We start from the raw sequence: 18311 nt of genomic DNA on the forward strand, positions 1-18311 counted from the left end.
ACGAGAATTAATCTGGCTCTGGTGAAATACCGGTAAATAGTCTGAGCCGGGAGCAGGAGGACAGACCAGTCTCTCTGGGTCTGATCTGTGGTCAGATCCTTTGTGTAAGAACCTTTGTGTTACTGTTAATATCTCGGTGTCCATCTCTGACTTGAGGATGGGCTTCGGCGTTCCACTGACCTCTGTGATGCTGCGTTGGGTCCAGGCCTGGGGTGAGGCAGTGGTGGCGAGGTCCTCGGTGGCTACAAGGTGCTTTCCAGCCGCACCAGTCTGGATGTCTCTGCTGTGCCTTGGGTCCTCCTCTCCTTCAGACCTCTCCTGCTTGACCCCAGGACCTGCAGCCTCTGCATCTGCAGACTGACATAAAAATAAGGGAGGTTATTACAGGTACATGAGTAGAATTGGATAACAATGTCATTGGGAAGTCTCCAAGCTCCCCTATGGCAGTTAAATATGGATGTACATGTAAGCAAGTGAATAGATGAGGGGTGCCTTTCTGAAATAAACTGGCCACATTTGATGTACTGTAATTTTGATGTAATGCTATTACACTAACCTCTATCACGATAACGTGCTGGGTTGAGGTTCCACTCCCCTCATCAACAGTGATTGGTTGGTCATCGCTCCATGTATTGTGTCCCACTTGCTTCACAAAGCTCCTGTGGCCTCCAGTGAGATCTGAGAGAGTGATTGGGGGGAAAGAAGTGGTTAGTGTAGGTACTGTCAATGCTCAACTGTATATTGTACATTATTGACAATTTTGTCTAGAATTGGCAAGGATGTAAGGTAAGACTTCACATAACTACTTAATATACTATTTATAGAATGATTTTGTTCCATGCATTATATCGTTTATAATATGATAGTGTCTATCTGCAAGTTACCTATGTAAAATCGAATGATTGCCTACTATTCAAATAATGATCAAGACCGAATTCCGGTTAACACATTTTGGGGCTCCCGAGTGGCGCACAGGTCGAAGGCACTGCATCTCAGTGCATGAAGCGTCACTGCAGACACCCTGGTTAGAGCGGCGTCATTGTAAATAAGCATTTGTTCATAACTGACTTGCTTAGCTAAATAAAGGTTTTTAAAAATTATTTAACATTAAAGTTACATATGCCCAGATGTGAACGAGGAGACTGGTCCACAGCCCCCGCCTTCTACAAAATATACCTCTTGCCATTCCTCTGTATCGGTCGAGGATCTTGGGACGACTCGTGAGGACGCGGTCACGTGACACCTTAAGTTCCAGTAGCTGTAGTTTCCTCCTCAATGTCCTGTTTTCTTTCTGGCTTTGAGTTATTTCCAAACGAAACACTGCATAGTCGTCGTCTACGAGTTTACAGACCTCTGCCACGGCTGCATTCGCTAGCACCTCCATGATGGAGGCTATTTGAGTGTGAACAGCAATACAGTTAGCCATTGTTAGCAGCTAGCTAGTTAACGTCCGCGTTACCTAGATAACATCTGTCAACCAAGTCCTGTCTCAAACGCGAATTAAACACTATATGGGGTAAGTGGGTGATGCCGTGGAGTTCAATGGGGCATATTGAGTTCCAGGGTGTTAATAAACGTCTAAATAACAACAAAAACCGCTAACGTGTACATTTTTCCTGTTCACTTCCGTTTACGCTTCTTCTTCAGTGGTCTTTAAATGTCGGTTGACAACCAACTTTACAGATGCATCTCCGCCACCGACTGGAGTGTTGACCAGAGACAGGGAAGGTCTGAAGTTTAACCCCACCCAATTAAACCCTTCTCCCTAAGGAAACGGAAGATATAATTTAATACAATAATCACCTTAAGGTTTTCTTAAATTCAATTAAACTTGACTCCTCAATACCATTATTCCTTAATACTAATAACAAACTGTCCATTTCCCTCTCATATCGCTGGCATTGAAATAGAACGTGTTCTACTCTCTCCATCTCCCTCTGCCTGTGAACTAACTTCCCAGTTGGATGTTTCCCGACTAATTTCAAAGTGCTGTTGAGCCTGATGAGTCTCAGCCTTGTGATTACATCTTCATCCCTTCTCTCTGGACCTGAGGACCTCCCTGCCTCCACCTTTTCCTGGATCCTGACAGGTGTCTTTCCCTTCCTTTTCCACAACCCTTACCATGTATCTTTTTATTTATTTTTACCACTGTTATTATTAATCCCTTAGTCTCTGTTTTACTTAAGAGAGCAGATCTTATTGGTTCGTGTCATAGCTCAAAGGGTGTGGTTAAATTAAAAAGGTATGCACAATGTTTTTTTTATAAAATATAGTACTACTTATAGTATTACATTACACATCAAATCTCCTATGATCAGTATCTTTCAAGCTGACAGCAGATTTGTTTAAAAATAAGTGTTAGCAAGAATAGAGTAGAAAATAATACAATATTTTTATTCCATCAACATCACATCAGTAAGGTAAATATTAAACTGTCCTTGTTCTAGCCAAGATACTGTCTCTCTAAAAACAGGTACTTACACAAGCCTGTTTTAAATGACAAGTTAATGTGTGTGGGTAATTAACATACTAGAAATGATAGCCCTTCTGTGCTCTTTTTCTACATGCCTCTAGTGCGCATCCCTCATTTCTGAAGGGATTACCGTTCACACAATTTCTGAGACTGAAGTGCATTCGTACTATTAAAACATATGTTGAAAATTAGGCTATGACAATGTAGACAGCTTGAGGCCTGTCCATACCCTAAAGAATGGCTTGATGATGCTCTCAGTAGAGTACATATCCTTGATGAGACCTCAACCAGAAGGGATAAAAGAGATTTTTTTAAATGCATCTTTACCACTACATATTATCCTTTTAATGACATCACATCGAGGGAGCCATTAAGTAACATTGGAATGTCCTCATGTCTGATCCTGTTTGCCAAAATATTTTCTCTGATCATCTCTTCTCACTGCAGGGCAGGGACTATCAGGGACTTCATTGTTCGGGCTGACACTTAGGCCCCCCCCCCCCCCCAAAAAATAAAAATGAATAATGGACGACTGAACAAGGTTACCTGTTTCTACCCCTGCCGTAGGTGTGCGGCATAAAGGGACTCCTGTATAAAAGTGAGCAAATTCAATAGCTCTGCGATTGGTAAGCAATACACTATGAAACAGTTTCTCACATGCAGCTCTATTCTAACGTAATATACCTTATCTCTTGTCCATGTAATAACCAATACATGGGCAAAACCAGTAAACGGGTAAGAAAACGTATTATAGAACACAGGAGTGGTGTAGGAAGAAAGGACCCTAAATCCCCAATAGCATGTCATTTCTCAAAGGTCGGTCACCCAGTCTCCTCCTTGTCCTTCTGTACAGAAGATAAAATGTTCACATAGGGGTGGTAATCTTGAACTGAGTGTTCTCCAGACAGAATACAGGAGGATGTTCTATCCAAAAACTCTCCACCTATCAGTTATGAATTAAGAATCGTTATTGAAGTGTTTTCTGTAAGTTTTACTGGTGCTTGATACCCCATCTAGTGTTTTTCAATTTCAAGCTCCCTACTCTACATTCTGTTTTTCTACAATCCTGTGTTCTTTATTCTGAGGAAATGTTCACATGGTATTTCTAAATGCAATAATTGATTATATTTCTCATTGTTGATGTACACAATATAGTAGTTCATGCATTCGATTGTATAAGGTACTGATTTATAGATTTTATGTATTTTATTTCTTGATCATGTGACGTACACAATTATCCTTGAAATCGAAGCCAGAGGTGTGTGTGCAGATCATTTAAGTCGCGAGTCAAACTCATTCAACATAGGGCCGAGTGATTGCGGGTTTTTGCTCGTCCCTTATGTTTGATTGATTGATTAAGGTAACTAATTAGTAAGGAACTCCCCATGCCTAATTGAAAGGACAAAAACAAAAACTAGCATACACTAGGCCAGAGGTACTCAGTTCTTACCCTTACAAAGTCTGGAACCTGCTGGTTCTGTTCTACCTGATAATTAATTGCAAACACCTGGTGTCCCAGGTCTAAATCAGTCTGATTAGAGGGGATCAATTAGAAAATGCAGTGGAACTGTCTTCGAGGTCCAGAGTTGAATTTGAGGGCACTAGGCCCTCCGTGGAATGAGCTTGACACCTCTGATTTACACTGATGGCTTGATGTGCAAACGTTTTGTTTTCATCTTTTCACCATGATATTAGTTTTTTTTTTTTTTTTACTTTTAAGCCTAAGGTTCTTTATTTTATTTCCTCTTTTTTGACAGGGTTCCACTGGTGTACAGCAATCTTTAAGTCATACCACAGATTCTCAATTGGATTGAGTTCTGGGCATCGACTAGGCCATTCTAAGACATTTTAAATGTTTCCCCTTAAACCACTCGAGTGTTGCTTTAGCAGTATGCTTAGGGTCATTGTCCTGCTAGAAGGTGAACCTCGGTCCCAGTCTCAAATCTCTGGAAGACTGAAACAGGTTTCCCTCAAGCATTTCCCTGTATTTAGCACCATCCATCAATTCTGACCAGTTGCCCAGTCCCTGCCGATGGAAAAACATGGTGTTCTCAGGGTGATGAGAAGTGTTGGGTTTGTGCCAGACATAGCATTTTCCTTGATGACCAAAAAGCTACATTTTAGTCTCATCTGACCAGAGTACCTTCGTCCATATGTTTGGGGAGTCTCCCACATGCCTTTTGGCGAACGCCAAACGTTTGCTTATTTTCTTCTGGACACTCTCCGGTAGCTCTGTGGAGTGTATGGCTTAAAGTGGTCCTATGGACAGATACTCCAATCTACGCTGTGGAGCTATGCAGCTCCTTCAGGGTTATCTTTGGTCTCTTTGTTGCCTCTCTGATTAATGCCCTCCTTGTCTGGTCTGTGGGTTTTGGTGGGCGGCCCTCTCTTGGCAGGTTTGTTGTGGTGGCCTATTCTTTCAATTTTTTAATAATGGTGTTCTGTGGGATGTTCAAAGTTTCTGATATTTTTTTATAACCCAAGAGCTCCTTGGTCTTCATAGTACCGCTTGCTTGGTGTTGCCCCTTGCTGAGTGGTGTTGCAGACTCTGGGGCCTTTCAGAACAGATGTGTGTGTGTGTGTGTGTGTGTGTGTGTGTGTGTGTGTGTGTGTGTGTGTGTGTGTGTGTGTGTGTGTGTGTGTGTGTGTGTGTGTGTACACACACATACATTACATTACATTACATACATACAGAGATTGCACAGAGGTGGACTTTATTTAACTTATGTTAAATAAATTAAGTGACTTCTGAAGGTAAATTGGTTGCACCAGATATTATTTAGGGGATACATAGCAAAGGGGGTGAATACATATGCACGCACCACTTTTCAGTTTATTTTTTTTAAACAAGTTATTTTTTACATTTCACTTCACCAATTTGGCCTATTTTGTGTATGTCCATTACATGAAATCCAAATAAAAATACATTTAAATTACAGGTTGTAATGCAACAAAACAGGAAAAACACCAAGGGGGTTGAATACTTTTGCAAGGCACTGTATAGTCTCGCTATTGTTATTTTACTGCTGCTCTTTAATTATTTGTTACTTTTTAATTCTTACTCATATTTTTTCAAACTGCATTGTTGGTTAGTTGCTCGTAAGTAAGCGTTTAACTGTAAGGTCTACAGCGGTTGTATTCGGCACATGCCATTTTTCATCTACAGATGAAATAAGTAATGATGAACATCACAGGGTGGTGAAAGTGCACGGTGATGAGCTCGATGCTTCTTCCAATTAAATATCGACGGTCGTATTCTAGTGAAATGCTAATCGACGCTTGGCTTCTGTTTGAAAAATCAAAATAATCTCCCTATTATGCATAATAATCCTACCTGCACTGTATCTGCCAGCTGTTGGCTAGAGCTCATGTGCAAAGAGCACAGTGGGGACATTCGCAATAATGCTACATTTGTTGTGATAAAACCATCATTAGAGTTGAACATGCAATAAGAAACTCATTTAATTGAAGACTAAATTAATCAAGTCCTGGTTCTGTATCCACAAAGCGATTCAGAGTAGGAGTGCTGATTGAGGACCAGGTCCCCACCTGTCTACATAGTCTTATTCGTGATCACATTCAACTATGTAAAGAAAAAAGTATTTAATAAGAATATTTCATTCATTCAGATCTAGGATGTGTTATTTTAGTGTTCCCTTTCACAAACTGATCCAAGAACAGCACTCTTACTCTGAGAGGCTTTGTAGATACGGGCCTTGAAATAATACCATTCAGACAGTAGTTTAGTGGGCTCACCTCTGTGAGACTGTGTATGGTCCTGTGCTGCTCAGTTGGTTCCTCTGTGGGTTCAGGAGGAGGTGTAGTCTGGTTGTCCTCCATGACCATGGTCCTCTCAGGGTTCCCCAGATGCTCCTCACACCCCTCCTCCTTCACCAGCAGCACCTCCTGACCCTCCTCCTGGAAGAAACAGGTGATACAGATTACACAGACATGCACTCCCTCAGGTACATACACAGACAATAATCACACTTTCAACATGGAGTGTTTACCCATCCCCACTATGTTTGAGTCCTATACTGTAGTTACAGAATGACTTCATTGTTGTGAAACACATTGTGGTGGACATAAATGATTCAGCTATGGTAAGTCAAAAGTTAGCAGACAAACCTGACAACTATTTTAATGTGTACAGTAGGTGTTAGTGTGTGGGTAGGTGTAGGTATATTTAGTAAGTGTATATTGGTTCGAAAGCGTGAGATCAGATGTGATGTGTACTAAAGAGGGTCTCAATGAAAGCCGAAGAATGAATATTCTCATTTTGTGTTTATACACCATATGAAAACCAGACATACACATATCTCAACTACAAATCTGCATTAAGTGTCTTGGGAAAATGTGTGAACATCATATAGCCTACACAGTACAAACACTATGTTACGCCTTATAGACATATTATGCAATAATCTACCCAGAAATATTCAACACAAATCTGTTACTCTCTTATGCTAAGATGTATCTGTTGATCTTTTCTGCTGACAACAATGAACATTCATCTTAGTCTTTAATGCAGAGTTTGATCTAAACGTCAGAAGCTATTGAGTGGAATGGTTACTTTCTATGTTAGAGTGGAATGGTGTTTCTGCTGGTGCATCCTGAGGTAGGTCCTCTCTGAAAACCTCTTCCCACAGTGAGTACAGGCAAATGGCTTCTCTCCCGTGTGGACCTTCAGGTGCAACTTCAGCTGATCCTGACGGGAGAACCTCTTCTCGCACTGGGGACAGCTGTAGGGTTTCTCCCCTGTGTGGACCCTCTCGTGCCTCTTCAGGTCACCAGCCTGGGTGAAGCGCATGTGACACTGGGTACATTTGAAGGGTTTTACACCTGTGTGGAACCGCTGGTGCCTCTTCAGGTTACCAGCATGGGCAAAGCTCATGTGACACTGGGTACAGATGAAGGGTTTCACCCCTGTGTGGACTCTCTGGTGGATCTCCACCTTCTGTGGGCAGCTAAAGCCTTTGTTACAGAACATGCAGAAGAACTGCTTCTCTTTACCGCCCGTTGTTGCTCCCTCTCCCCACGGCTTGGCCCTTTGGTCGTTTGAGTTCAATACCTGATCGAAAAGGATGCAGCCTTGTGAATCGGAAGGTGCCATCGACATGGACACTGGGTGTAAAGGGGAGTGGGTCGGGACATTTAGATTTGTCTCTAAGCTTTCCCTGTAGTCTAAGAAATCACTGGAGTTGCCCTGCGAGTGTCCTTCTCTGAAGTGAGTCTCGTCTGCATTCCATGTCAGAGGAGCCTCGCCCTCCACTTTCACAGTCATCTCATCCATGACCAGACCCTCTCCTTTCTTATCTAGGCACCCTTCAGAGTGTGCACTACTACTGTACCGGTTCCAGGCCCCTCTCATTGGATTAGTCTGTGTATCTAAGCCAACTGGCATGTCACCAGGTATCTCTGTAGTGTATGAACAGGACGGATCATTGCCAGTCTGTAACGTGTCACCCGAGTTCTGATGGGACAGAACAGTCCTCGGGTTACCGTAATGGAAATATTCTGAGCGGGGAGCAGGACAGCCCAGCCCTGTTTTAGTCTTGGTGTCCGTCTCGGACTTGAGGACGGCGTTCGGCGTTCCACTGACCTCCGTGATGCTGCGTCTCGTCATGGGTAGCACTTTGGCAGAGGTGGGGTACTCCATGGCTACAGGGTGAGCTTCAGTCTGGATGTCTCTGCTGTGCCATGGTTCCTCCTCTGCTTCAGTCTTCTCCTGCTTGACCCCAGGACTTGCAGCCTCTGCATCTGCAGACTCTGCATCTGCTGACTGACAAGAGAGGTTATTAACGGTACATGAGTAGAATTGGATAACAATGTCATAGGGAAGTAACATTTTTTTACCAAGTTTGTATTTGCTTTGTCTTTTTTTGGAGGGGGGAGGGTACAATATTCATTTAAATGTACACAGTTTATACAACATGTATCTGTAGGCAAAAACAGAGAAATTATCATATTGATCACACAGATTTTGTAATAATAAAATTGGTGTAAAGAAGAGAGTAAGAGTAACATAAGAGGTGGTCCTACACCCCCAACTCATCATCCCATTTAGACATCTTCACGGGTCCAAAATGTTATGAAATGGACCTGGGACTTTCCCCACTCGAACCAAATATGCATAAATACATTTTTCAAATATAGAGACATGTACAAGTGTGTATTACACACATGTGAATTGGACATTTATTTGTTGCAGGTCACAGCCAGGGATCAGCCATTATTGACAACGATCCTGGAGCAATTAGAGTTAAGTACCTTGTTCAAGGGCAGACAGATTTTGGCTCGGGATTTGAACCAGCAACCTTTCGGTTACTAGCCCAATGCTCTTAACCACTAGGCTTAGTTAGTTTCAAGTTTCAGTTTTACCAGAGGCTCCCACATGAAAAAATACTACAGTTTACTATATAATTTCAAATCAAATCAAATGTATTTATATAGCCCTTCATACATCAGCTGATATCTCAAAGTGCTGTACAGAAACCCAGCCTAAAACCCCAAACAGCAAGCAATGCATGTGTAGAAGCACGGTGGCTAGGAAAAACTCCTAAATACTACAGTATTTACTATAAATGTATGTATAACGTAGAACACTATACGACACACTAGTATGCCTCGATCATGTGTAGTACTTACTATAGAATGCTGTAGTATATTGTAGAACACAATAGTTAACAGTACAGCAGTCGGCAAAAGCACTAATCTTTATTAAACTATTTATTTATATTTTTATTTAACCTTTATTTAACTAGGCATTTCAGTTAAGAACAAATTATTATTTACAATGACGGCCTACCAAAAGGCAAAAAGGCCTCCTGCGGGGACTAAAAATGAATTCAAATAAAATATAGGACAAAGCACACATCATGACAAGAGAGATAACACAACACTACATAAAGAGAGACCTAAGACAACAACATAGCATGGCAGCAACACATGACAACACAGAATGGTAGCAACACAACATGACAACAACATGGTAGCAACACAACATGGCAGCAGCACAAAAGATGGTACAACTTATTTTTGGCACAGTCAACAGCACAAAGGGCAAGAAGGTAGAGACAACAATATATCACGCAAAGCAGCCACAACTGTCAGTGAGAGTGTCCATGATTGAGTCTTTGAATGAAGAGATTGAGATAAAACTATCCAGTTTGAGTGTTTGCTGCAGCTCGTTCCAGTCGCTAGCTGCAGCAAACTGAAAGGTCGAGCAACCCAGGGATGTGTGTGCTTTGGGGACCTTAAACAGAATGTGACTGGCAGAACAGGTGTACTGTAGTAAATACTACAGTATTTAATTTGCATATACCCTGCCCATTCCCTTCCCCCATATCCCAATTTGTGCCACCCATAAGCGAGAAACCTACATGCCAAGTATAACACTTTTTTTTCTTATTTTTTTCCCACCATTATTGAACCAGGTAGGCTAGTTGAGAACAAGTTCTCATTTACAACTGCGACCTGGCCAAGATAAAGCAAAGCAGTGCGACAGAAACAACAACACAGAGTTACTCATGGAATAAACAAGCGTACAGTCAATAACACAATAGGAAAAAAAGTCAATATATAGTGTGTGTAAATGGCATGAGGAGGTAAGGCAATAAATAGGCCATAGTAGCAAAATAATTACAATTTAGCAGATTAACGTGGGAGTGATAGATGAGCAGATGATGGTGTGTAAGCAGCGATACTGGTGATATATATTGTGTTCAATACAGAAAATATAAGTTATTTTACATTTATTTAACTAGGCAAGTCAGTTAAGAACAAATTATTATTTACAATGGTGGCATAGGAACAGTGGATTTACTGGCTTGTTCAGGGGCAGAACGACAGTTTTTAAACATGTCAGCTCGGGGATTCGATCATAGCTGTGGTCCTTCTGTAGCTCAGTTGGTAGAGCATGGCGCTTGTAACGCCAGGGTAGTGGGTTCGATCCCCGGGACCACCCATACGTAGAATGTATGCACACATGACTGTAAGTCGCTTTGGATAAAAGCGTCTGCTAAATGGCATATGTTATTATTATTATTATTTATATTATTATTATTTATATTATTATATTATATTAGGCTACATGCCGCTAGCTGCCATAGCTAGGTTATTTATTATCAAAAAAAGACTACGTAGTACCTGTCTTGACTGCATCAAACCAGGAGAAGCTAGCTAGAAGCTAGCTAGGCTAATTGAGACTGCAGTGCATGTGTTCTCATTCTACTGTTACAAATGACTCCATTCAGAATATTAAGTAGTAACCTACCTGTTGGCTCTTGGTCGTTGTAGCCTATCCTTCTCTAACTTTTAATTTCATCTTCCATTGATTAGATATCTCCCAATTCTTGCGACACGGAGTGAGGCCCAATGACTGTAGCCAATATCTGCTTTGAGGACTTATGATTGGCCAACAACAAGAACCAGCTACACTCATGAAAAGCAAGAGCAGCAGCATAAATTATGAAATCGCTCTCGCTCTATTGAAGCAGTCCCATTTGGTTCTGTACAGGCCCTTCCAGACAGTTCAGTTAAAATTACACATACCCGAGACCCGTGACAATCAATCAGATCCGACCCAGACCTGTGATATTATTTAGAGTTCTGGGCCCCAGATCGGGTCTGGGATATTCGGGTACAGGTTTTTATCTGTGAAGACCTCTAATGCCATTCCCCCTCAGCTCAACATGTTTCCGTCCACCCCACATGGAAACCATGTTTTCGACCCTTTTGGAATAAATTATAGATGGCTATGTACAGGTGCAGTAATATGTGAGCTGCTCTGACAGATGGTGCATAAAGCTAGTGAGGAAGATAAGTGTTTCCAGTTTCAGAGATTTTTGTAGTTCGTTCCAGTCATTGGCAGCAGAGAACTGGAAGGAGAGGCGGCCAAAGGAGGAATTGGTTTTGGGGGTGACCAGAGAGATATACATGCTGGAGCGCGTGCTACAGTGACCAGCGAGCTCAGATAAGGCGGGACTTTACCAAGCAGGGTCTTGTAGAAGACCTGGAGCCAGTGGGTTTGGCGACGAGTATGAAGCAAGGGCAGGTCGCAGTGGTGGGTAGTATATGGGGCTTTGGTGACAAAACGGATGGCTATTTTGTAAATGACATCGCTGAAGTCGAGGATCGGTAGGATGGTCAGTTTTACAAGGGTATGTTTGGCAGCATGAGTGAAGGATGCTTTGTTGTGAAATAGGAAGCCAATTCTAGATTTAACTTTGGATTGGAGATGTTTGATGTGAGTCTGGAAGGAGAGTTTAGTCTAACCAGACTGTCAAACCAGACCAGATGTTGGACGGGCGGGTAGGTTGTCGATATAGGACTCGTTTATACTGTGGATATAGATAATTTTGTACCCTTTTCCTCCAGCATCTTCAAAAGGTCCTTTGCTGTTGTTCTGGGATTGCTTTGCAATTTTCACACCAAGTTATATTAATCTCTAAGAGACCGAACGAGTCTCCTTCCTGAGCAGTATGACGGCTGCATGGTCCAATGGTGTTGAAACTTGCGTGATATTGTTTGTACAGATGACCGTGGTACCTTCAGGCGTTTGAAAATTGCTCCCAAGGATGAACCAGAGTTGTGGAGGTCTACAATTTGTTCCTGAGGTCTTGGCTGATTTCACTTGATTTTACCATAACTTCAAGCAAAGAGGCACTGAGTTTGAAGGTAGGCCTTGAAATACATCCACAATCCCACCTCCAATTGACTCAAATGATGTCAATAAGCCTATCAGAAGCTTCTAAAGCCATGACATCATTTTCTGGAATTTTCCAAGCTGTTTAAAAGGCACAGTCAACATAGTGTGTGTAATCTTCTGACCCACTGTAATTGTGATACAGTGAATTAATTATGTACAAGTGACATAATTTATGTAAATAATTGTTGGAAAAATGACTTGTGTCATGCAAAGTCGATGTCCTAACCGACTTGCCAAAACTATAGTTTGTTAACGACAAATGTGTGGAGTGGTTGAAAAACAGGTTAATGACTCCAACCTATTCTAACTTCAACTAAACATACAACTGTACAAATGACCCCAAACATTTGAACAGCAGTGTGTGTGTGATTATATATATATATATATATATATATACACACACACACTGCTCAAAAAAATAAAGGGAACACTAAAATAACACATCCTAGATCTGAATGAATGAAATATTCTTATTAAATACTTTTTTCTTTACATAGTTGAATGTGATGACAACAAAATCACACAAAAATTATCAATGGAAATCAAATTTATCAACCCATGGAGGTCTGGATTTGGAGTCACACTCAAAATTAAAGTGGAAGACCACACTACAGGCTGATCCAACTGATGTAATGTCCTTAAAACAAGTCCAAATGAGGCTCAGTAGTGTGTGTGGCCTCCACGTGCCTGTATGACCTCCCTACAACGCCTGGGCATGCTCCTGATGAGGTGATGGATGGTCTCCTGAGGGATCTCCTCCCAGACCTGGACTAAAGCATCCGCCAACTCCTGGACAGTCTGTGGTGCAACGTGGCGTTGGTGGATGGAGCGAGACATGATGTCCCAGATGTGCTCAATTGGATTCAGGTCTGGGGAAAGGGCGGGCCAGTCCATAGCATCAATGCCTTCCTCTTCCAGGAACTGCTGACACACTCCAGCCACATGAGGTCTAGCATTGTCTTGCATTAGGAGGAACCCAGGGCCAACCGCACCAGCATATGGTCTCACAAGGGGTCTGAGGATCTCATCTCGGTACCTAATGGCAGTCAGGCTACCTCTGGCGAGCACATGGAGGGCTGTGCGGCCCCCCAAAGAAATGCCACCCAACACCATGACTGACCCACCGCCAAACCGGTCATGCTGGAGGATGTTGCAGGCAGCAGAACGTTCTCCACGCGTCTCCAGACTCTGTCACGTCTGTCATGTGCTCAGTGTGAACCTGCTTTCATCTGTGAAGAGCACAGGGCACCAGTGGCGAATTTGCCAATCTTGGTGTTCTCTGGCAAATGCCAAATGTCCTGCACGGTGTTGGGCTGTAAGCACAACCCCCACCTGTGGACGTCGGGCCCTCATGCCACCCTCATGGAGTCTGTTTCTGACCGTTTGAGCAGACACATGCACATTTGTGGCCTTTTGGAGGTCATTTTGCAGGGCTCTGGCAGTGCTCGTCCTGCTCATCCTTGCACAAAGGCGGAGGTAGCGGTCCTGCTGCTGGGTTGTTGCCCTCCTACGGCCTCCTCCACGTCTCCTGATGTACTGGCCTTTCTCCTGGTATCGCCTCCATGCTCTGGACACTACGCTGACAGACACAGCATTGATGTGCCATCCTGGATGAGCTGCACTACCTGAGCCACTTGTGTGGGTTGTAGACTCAGTCTCATGCTACCACTAGAGTGAAAGCACCGCCAGTATTCAAAAGTGACCAAAACATCAGCCAGGAAGCATAGGAACTGAGAAGTGGTCTGTGGTCACCCCCTGCAGAACCACCCCTTTATTGGGGGTGTCTTGCTAATTGCCTATAATTTCCACCTGTTGTCTATTCCATTTGCACAACAGCATGTGAAATTTGTCAATCAGTGTTGCTTCCTAAGTAGACAGTTTGATTTCACAGAAGTATGATTGACATGGGAGTTACATTGTGTTGTTTAAGTGTTCCCTTTTATTTTTTTGAGCAGTGTATATATAAAGTGTTTTTTAATACATTAGATTCAACGCATTTAATATTTACATTCATGAACTTTATCCCAGAAGCATTTAACTGCTGGGTACTCCCATATCATATGGAGGATGAGGGGAGCCTTTCTGAAATAAACAGGCCACATTTGATTTACAAAGTAACTGTAATGTGTTATGCAACACTATTAAACTAACCTCGATCACAATAACTTGCTGGGTTGAGGTTCCACTCCCCTCATCAACAGTGATTGGTTGGTCTTCTCTCCATGTATTGTGACCTGTTAGCTTCACAAAGCTCCTGTGGCCTGCAGTGAGATGTCCTTCACCTGAGAGAGTGGTTAGGGGTAAAGAGGTTGTTAGGTTAAGTACTGTCAATGTTCAACACTATATTATACACTATTGACACGGTCTAGAATTGGCTAGGGTGTAAGGTAACACTTTATCACATCATACTATTTATTGTTTGACATATTATATGCATCAAATTGTTTTCATTGAGTAAATAATAAGAAATGCAGTACATCAAGGATCTGATATTGTGTCTTTATGCAAGATAGCTAAGTAATCAGGGGAATTATTGCAAACTATCAATCTGACCAAGGCTCAATTCTGGGTAACACATCTCAACACATGTGCAGAACGGAACGGGTGACAGGTACTGAACTATTACATGAGCGCCAACAAACCGCGCAGCATCGGCCTTCTCCAAACTGTACCTCTTTCCACTCCTCTGTATCGGTCGAGGATCTTTACACTACTGGGACTGGCGAGGCCGCGCTCCCGTGACACTTTCAGTTCCAGCAGCTGTAGTTTCCTCCGCAATGACCTGTTTTCTTTCTGGCTTTGAGTTATTTCCAAACGAAACACTGCATAGTCGTCGTCTACGAGTTTACAGATCTCTGCCACGGCTGCATTCCCTAGAACCTCCATGATTGAGGCTATTTGAGTGTGAAAAACCATACTGTTCGCGTTAGCCATTTTTAGCGAACCTTAGTTAGCAGCTAACTTAGCTAGCTATCGACCAAGGCCCGTCTCCAACGTGAATTAAACACTACCTTAGGCAAGTATGTGATACTGTCCAGGTAAATGAGTCATATTGAGTTCCACGGTGTTAATAAAAGTCTAAATAACAACAATAAAAACGCCAACGGGGAAATCGTCACTGTTCGCTTCCGTTTACACTGAAGAGAAAGGATCTTATTTGTTGGCGTCATACTGTATTTCAAATGGTTTGGTTAAATGGAAAGGAATGCGCGCTGTTGTTTGAAACACGGTAATTCTTATTACATTATATTACACATACCATATCCTATGAACATTATCTTTCAAGCTGAGAGCAGACGTGTTTATAAAGAACAATAGTGTCCGAATACCCGTACGTAGTATACGAAAAAAATAACGTTTAATAGTATGTGAAATTTCGAAAATATACCGCGTTCATATTCTATTCGGAACAAGGAAAATCTTGTTCCGAATGTCCGATCTGCTGATTTGATGAACGCCTAGAAAAACAACCGGTTAGCAATTCGGAAATATCCGAGATTTGTAGTTCCGACTAATACATGAACGCAGCATTAGTAAACTTAACGTTTCACCTAATGCGTGATTTGTTAACTCCCGCAAATCGTTCATGTTGGTACAGGTGTCAATTTATCTGATTATCAGTTGTCAAACACGCGAGTGAAAAATATCAGTGAATTATACTAGATCAAACGCTGAAATTGATATGCAGTAGAAGTATTTTATACTAGTATGGGTATTCGTACAACGCCACTGTGTTAGCATTAATAATAGAGTACAGAAGAATAGAATGACTGACTTAATTCATTTATACTGAACAAAAATATAAACGCAACATGTAAAGTATTGGTTTCATGAGCATATATATTGTATATTGTATATATAAGTATTGGCTGCATGAGGTTTCATGAGATAAAAGATCCCAGAAATGTTCTTTCTGCACAAAAAGCTTAATTTGAGAGACATTTGTGCACAAATGTGTTTACATCCCTGTTAGTAAGCATGTCGCCTTTTCCAAGATAATCCATCCATTTTTCAGGTGTGGCATATCAAGAAGCTGATTAAACAGCATGATCATTACACAGTTGCAAGTTGTGCTGGGGACAATAAAGGACCACTCTAAATTGTACAGTTTTGTCACACAACACAATGCCACAGATGTCTCAAGTTTTGAAGGAGCATGCAATTGGCATGCTGACTGCAGGAAGGTCCACCAGAGCTGTTGCCAGAAAATGTCATGTTAACTTCTCTACCATTAGCCACCTCCAACGGAGTTTTAGAGAATTTGGCAGTACGTCCAACCCCACCTCACAACCGCAGACCATGTGTAAACATGACGGTGCAGCCAGCTGGTTTCTTCATGCATCGTGCCGACAGAAACAAGCATCTTTCTGGTAAGAAAGGGTATGGGTATGAGGGTATGCCTTATGATTAACGAGACGTGGTGTGATCATAACAACATACAGAACCTCAAGTCCTTCTGTTCATCTGACTTAGAATTCCTCACAATTTTTTTGTTGACCTCATTATCTACCAAGGGAATTCTCTTCGATTATAATACATTTACATTTAAGTCATTTAGCAGACGCTCTTATCCAGAGCGACTTACAAATTGGGCATTCACCTTATGACATCCAGTGGAACAGCCACTTTACAATAGTGATTATAATCATCCTAAGTATTCCTTAAAGAGGTGGGGTTTCAGGTGTCTATATTTCCGCTGTCCTGGCGTCGTGAGGGAGTTTGTTCCACCATTGGGGAGCCAGACACGAACAGTTTTGATCGATGAATATTCCCCCCAAGCAGACACATCGATGAATTCACTTTATTTGACTGTATGTAAACTGGAAACCACATATCCTGAGGCATTCATTGTAGCTGGGGATTTTAACAAGGCTAATCTGAAAACAAGACTCCCTAAATTCTATCAGCATATCGATTGCGCAACCAGGGCTGGTAAATCCCTGGATCATTGTTATTTTAACTTCCGCGACGCAAAAAAATGCCCTCCCCCGCCCTCCTTTCAGAAAAGCTGACCACGACTCCATTTTGTTGCCTCCAGCCTACAGACAGACAAAAACAAGAAGTTCCCGCGCTCAGGTCTATTCAACGCTGGTCCGACCAATCTGATTCCACGCTTCAAGACTGCTTCGATCACGTGGATTGGGATATGTTCCGCATTGCGTCCAACAACAACATTGACGAAAACGCTGATTCGGTGAGCGAGTTCATTAGAAAGTGCATTGAATATGTTATACCCACAGCAACGATTAAAACATTCCCAAACCAGAAACTGTGGATTGATGGCAGCATTCGCTCGAAACTGAAAGCACAAACCACTGCTTTTAACCAGGGCAAGGTGACCAGAAACATGACCGAAACAAGCTAAGGTAACTGAGCTAAACGACTACCGCCCGACTTCCGTCATCATGAAGTGCCTTGAGGTGTTAGGGAGGTGTTCAGTCCCAGCAACACTGGATATCAGCAGTTCCTCATCAACTGCAGTCCGTGAACACAAATTTAAAGAAGAGCATATAAAGGTTTATTTAATCAAATCAAAGTTTAATGGTGGCTGACACAGTTTATTGGATGTTATAGTTACTAGCTAAATGCTTGTTACTAACAGCTCAGTACAACGTCAAACAGATCATCTGTACAAACAATAGTACACAAGTATAAACACCATGGGACCATGCAGCCGTCATACCGCTCAGGAAGGAGACGCATTCTGTCTCCTAGAGATGAAAATACTTTGGATCGAAAAGTGCAAATCAATCTCAGAACAACAACAAAGGACCTTGTGAAGATGCTGGAGGAAACAGGTACAAAATGTCTATAGCCACAGTAAAAAGAGTCAGAAATCGACAACCTGAAAGGCCGCTCAGCAAGGAAGAAGCCACTGCTCCAAAACCACCATAAAAAAAGCCAGACTATGGTTTGCAACTGCACATGGGGACAAACATCGTACTTTTTGGAGAAATGTCCTCTGGTCTGATGAAATAAAAATGGAAGTGTTTGGCCATAATGACCATCGTTATGTTTGGAGGAAAAAGGGGGCGGCTTGCAAGCCGAAGAACATCATCCCAACCGTGAATCACGGGGGTGGCAGCATCATGTTGTGGGGCGCTTGGCTGCAGGAGGGACTGGTGCACT

General features: G+C 42.3%; 2 protein-coding genes across 3 annotated transcripts in view; both read right to left on the reverse strand.

Annotated features, from left to right (window-relative positions):
* Positions 1-2951, reverse strand: part of LOC124012438 (zinc finger protein 606-like) — a 1040669-nt gene extending 1037718 nt beyond the window's left edge. Inside the window, exons 1-3 of the mRNA XM_046326057.1 lie at positions 1177-2951; positions 557-678; positions 181-357 (exon numbers count right to left, since the gene is read on the reverse strand). Of these exons, the coding sequence (XP_046182013.1) occupies positions 181-357; positions 557-678; positions 1177-1426 (549 nt within the window). The 5' untranslated portion in view covers positions 1427-2951. The remainder of the gene's footprint in view (positions 1-180; positions 358-556; positions 679-1176) is intronic.
* Positions 2952-6252: 3301 nt separating this feature from the next.
* On the reverse strand, positions 6253-15648 carry LOC124012468 (zinc finger protein 583-like). Of its 2 annotated transcripts, XM_046326109.1 has the most exons (4): positions 14855-15648; positions 14334-14464; positions 7047-8255; positions 6254-6391 (listed from the first exon to the last, which is right to left on the reverse strand). In XM_046326109.1, exons 1-3 carry the CDS (start codon positions 15114-15116, stop codon positions 7050-7052), a joined length of 1599 nt encoding a protein of 532 aa, XP_046182065.1. In that variant the 5' UTR covers positions 15117-15648; the 3' UTR covers positions 6254-6391; positions 7047-7049. The 2 variants fall into 2 exon arrangements, with proteins under 2 accessions (XP_046182064.1, XP_046182065.1); XM_046326108.1 differs by having other exon boundaries at positions 6253-8255; positions 14855-15647.
* Positions 15649-18311: the final 2663 nt, after the last annotated feature.

This window comes from Oncorhynchus gorbuscha, linkage group LG24, assembly GCF_021184085.1.
Source record: "Oncorhynchus gorbuscha isolate QuinsamMale2020 ecotype Even-year linkage group LG24, OgorEven_v1.0, whole genome shotgun sequence".
Classification (NCBI taxonomy): Eukaryota; Metazoa; Chordata; class Actinopteri; order Salmoniformes; family Salmonidae; genus Oncorhynchus; species Oncorhynchus gorbuscha.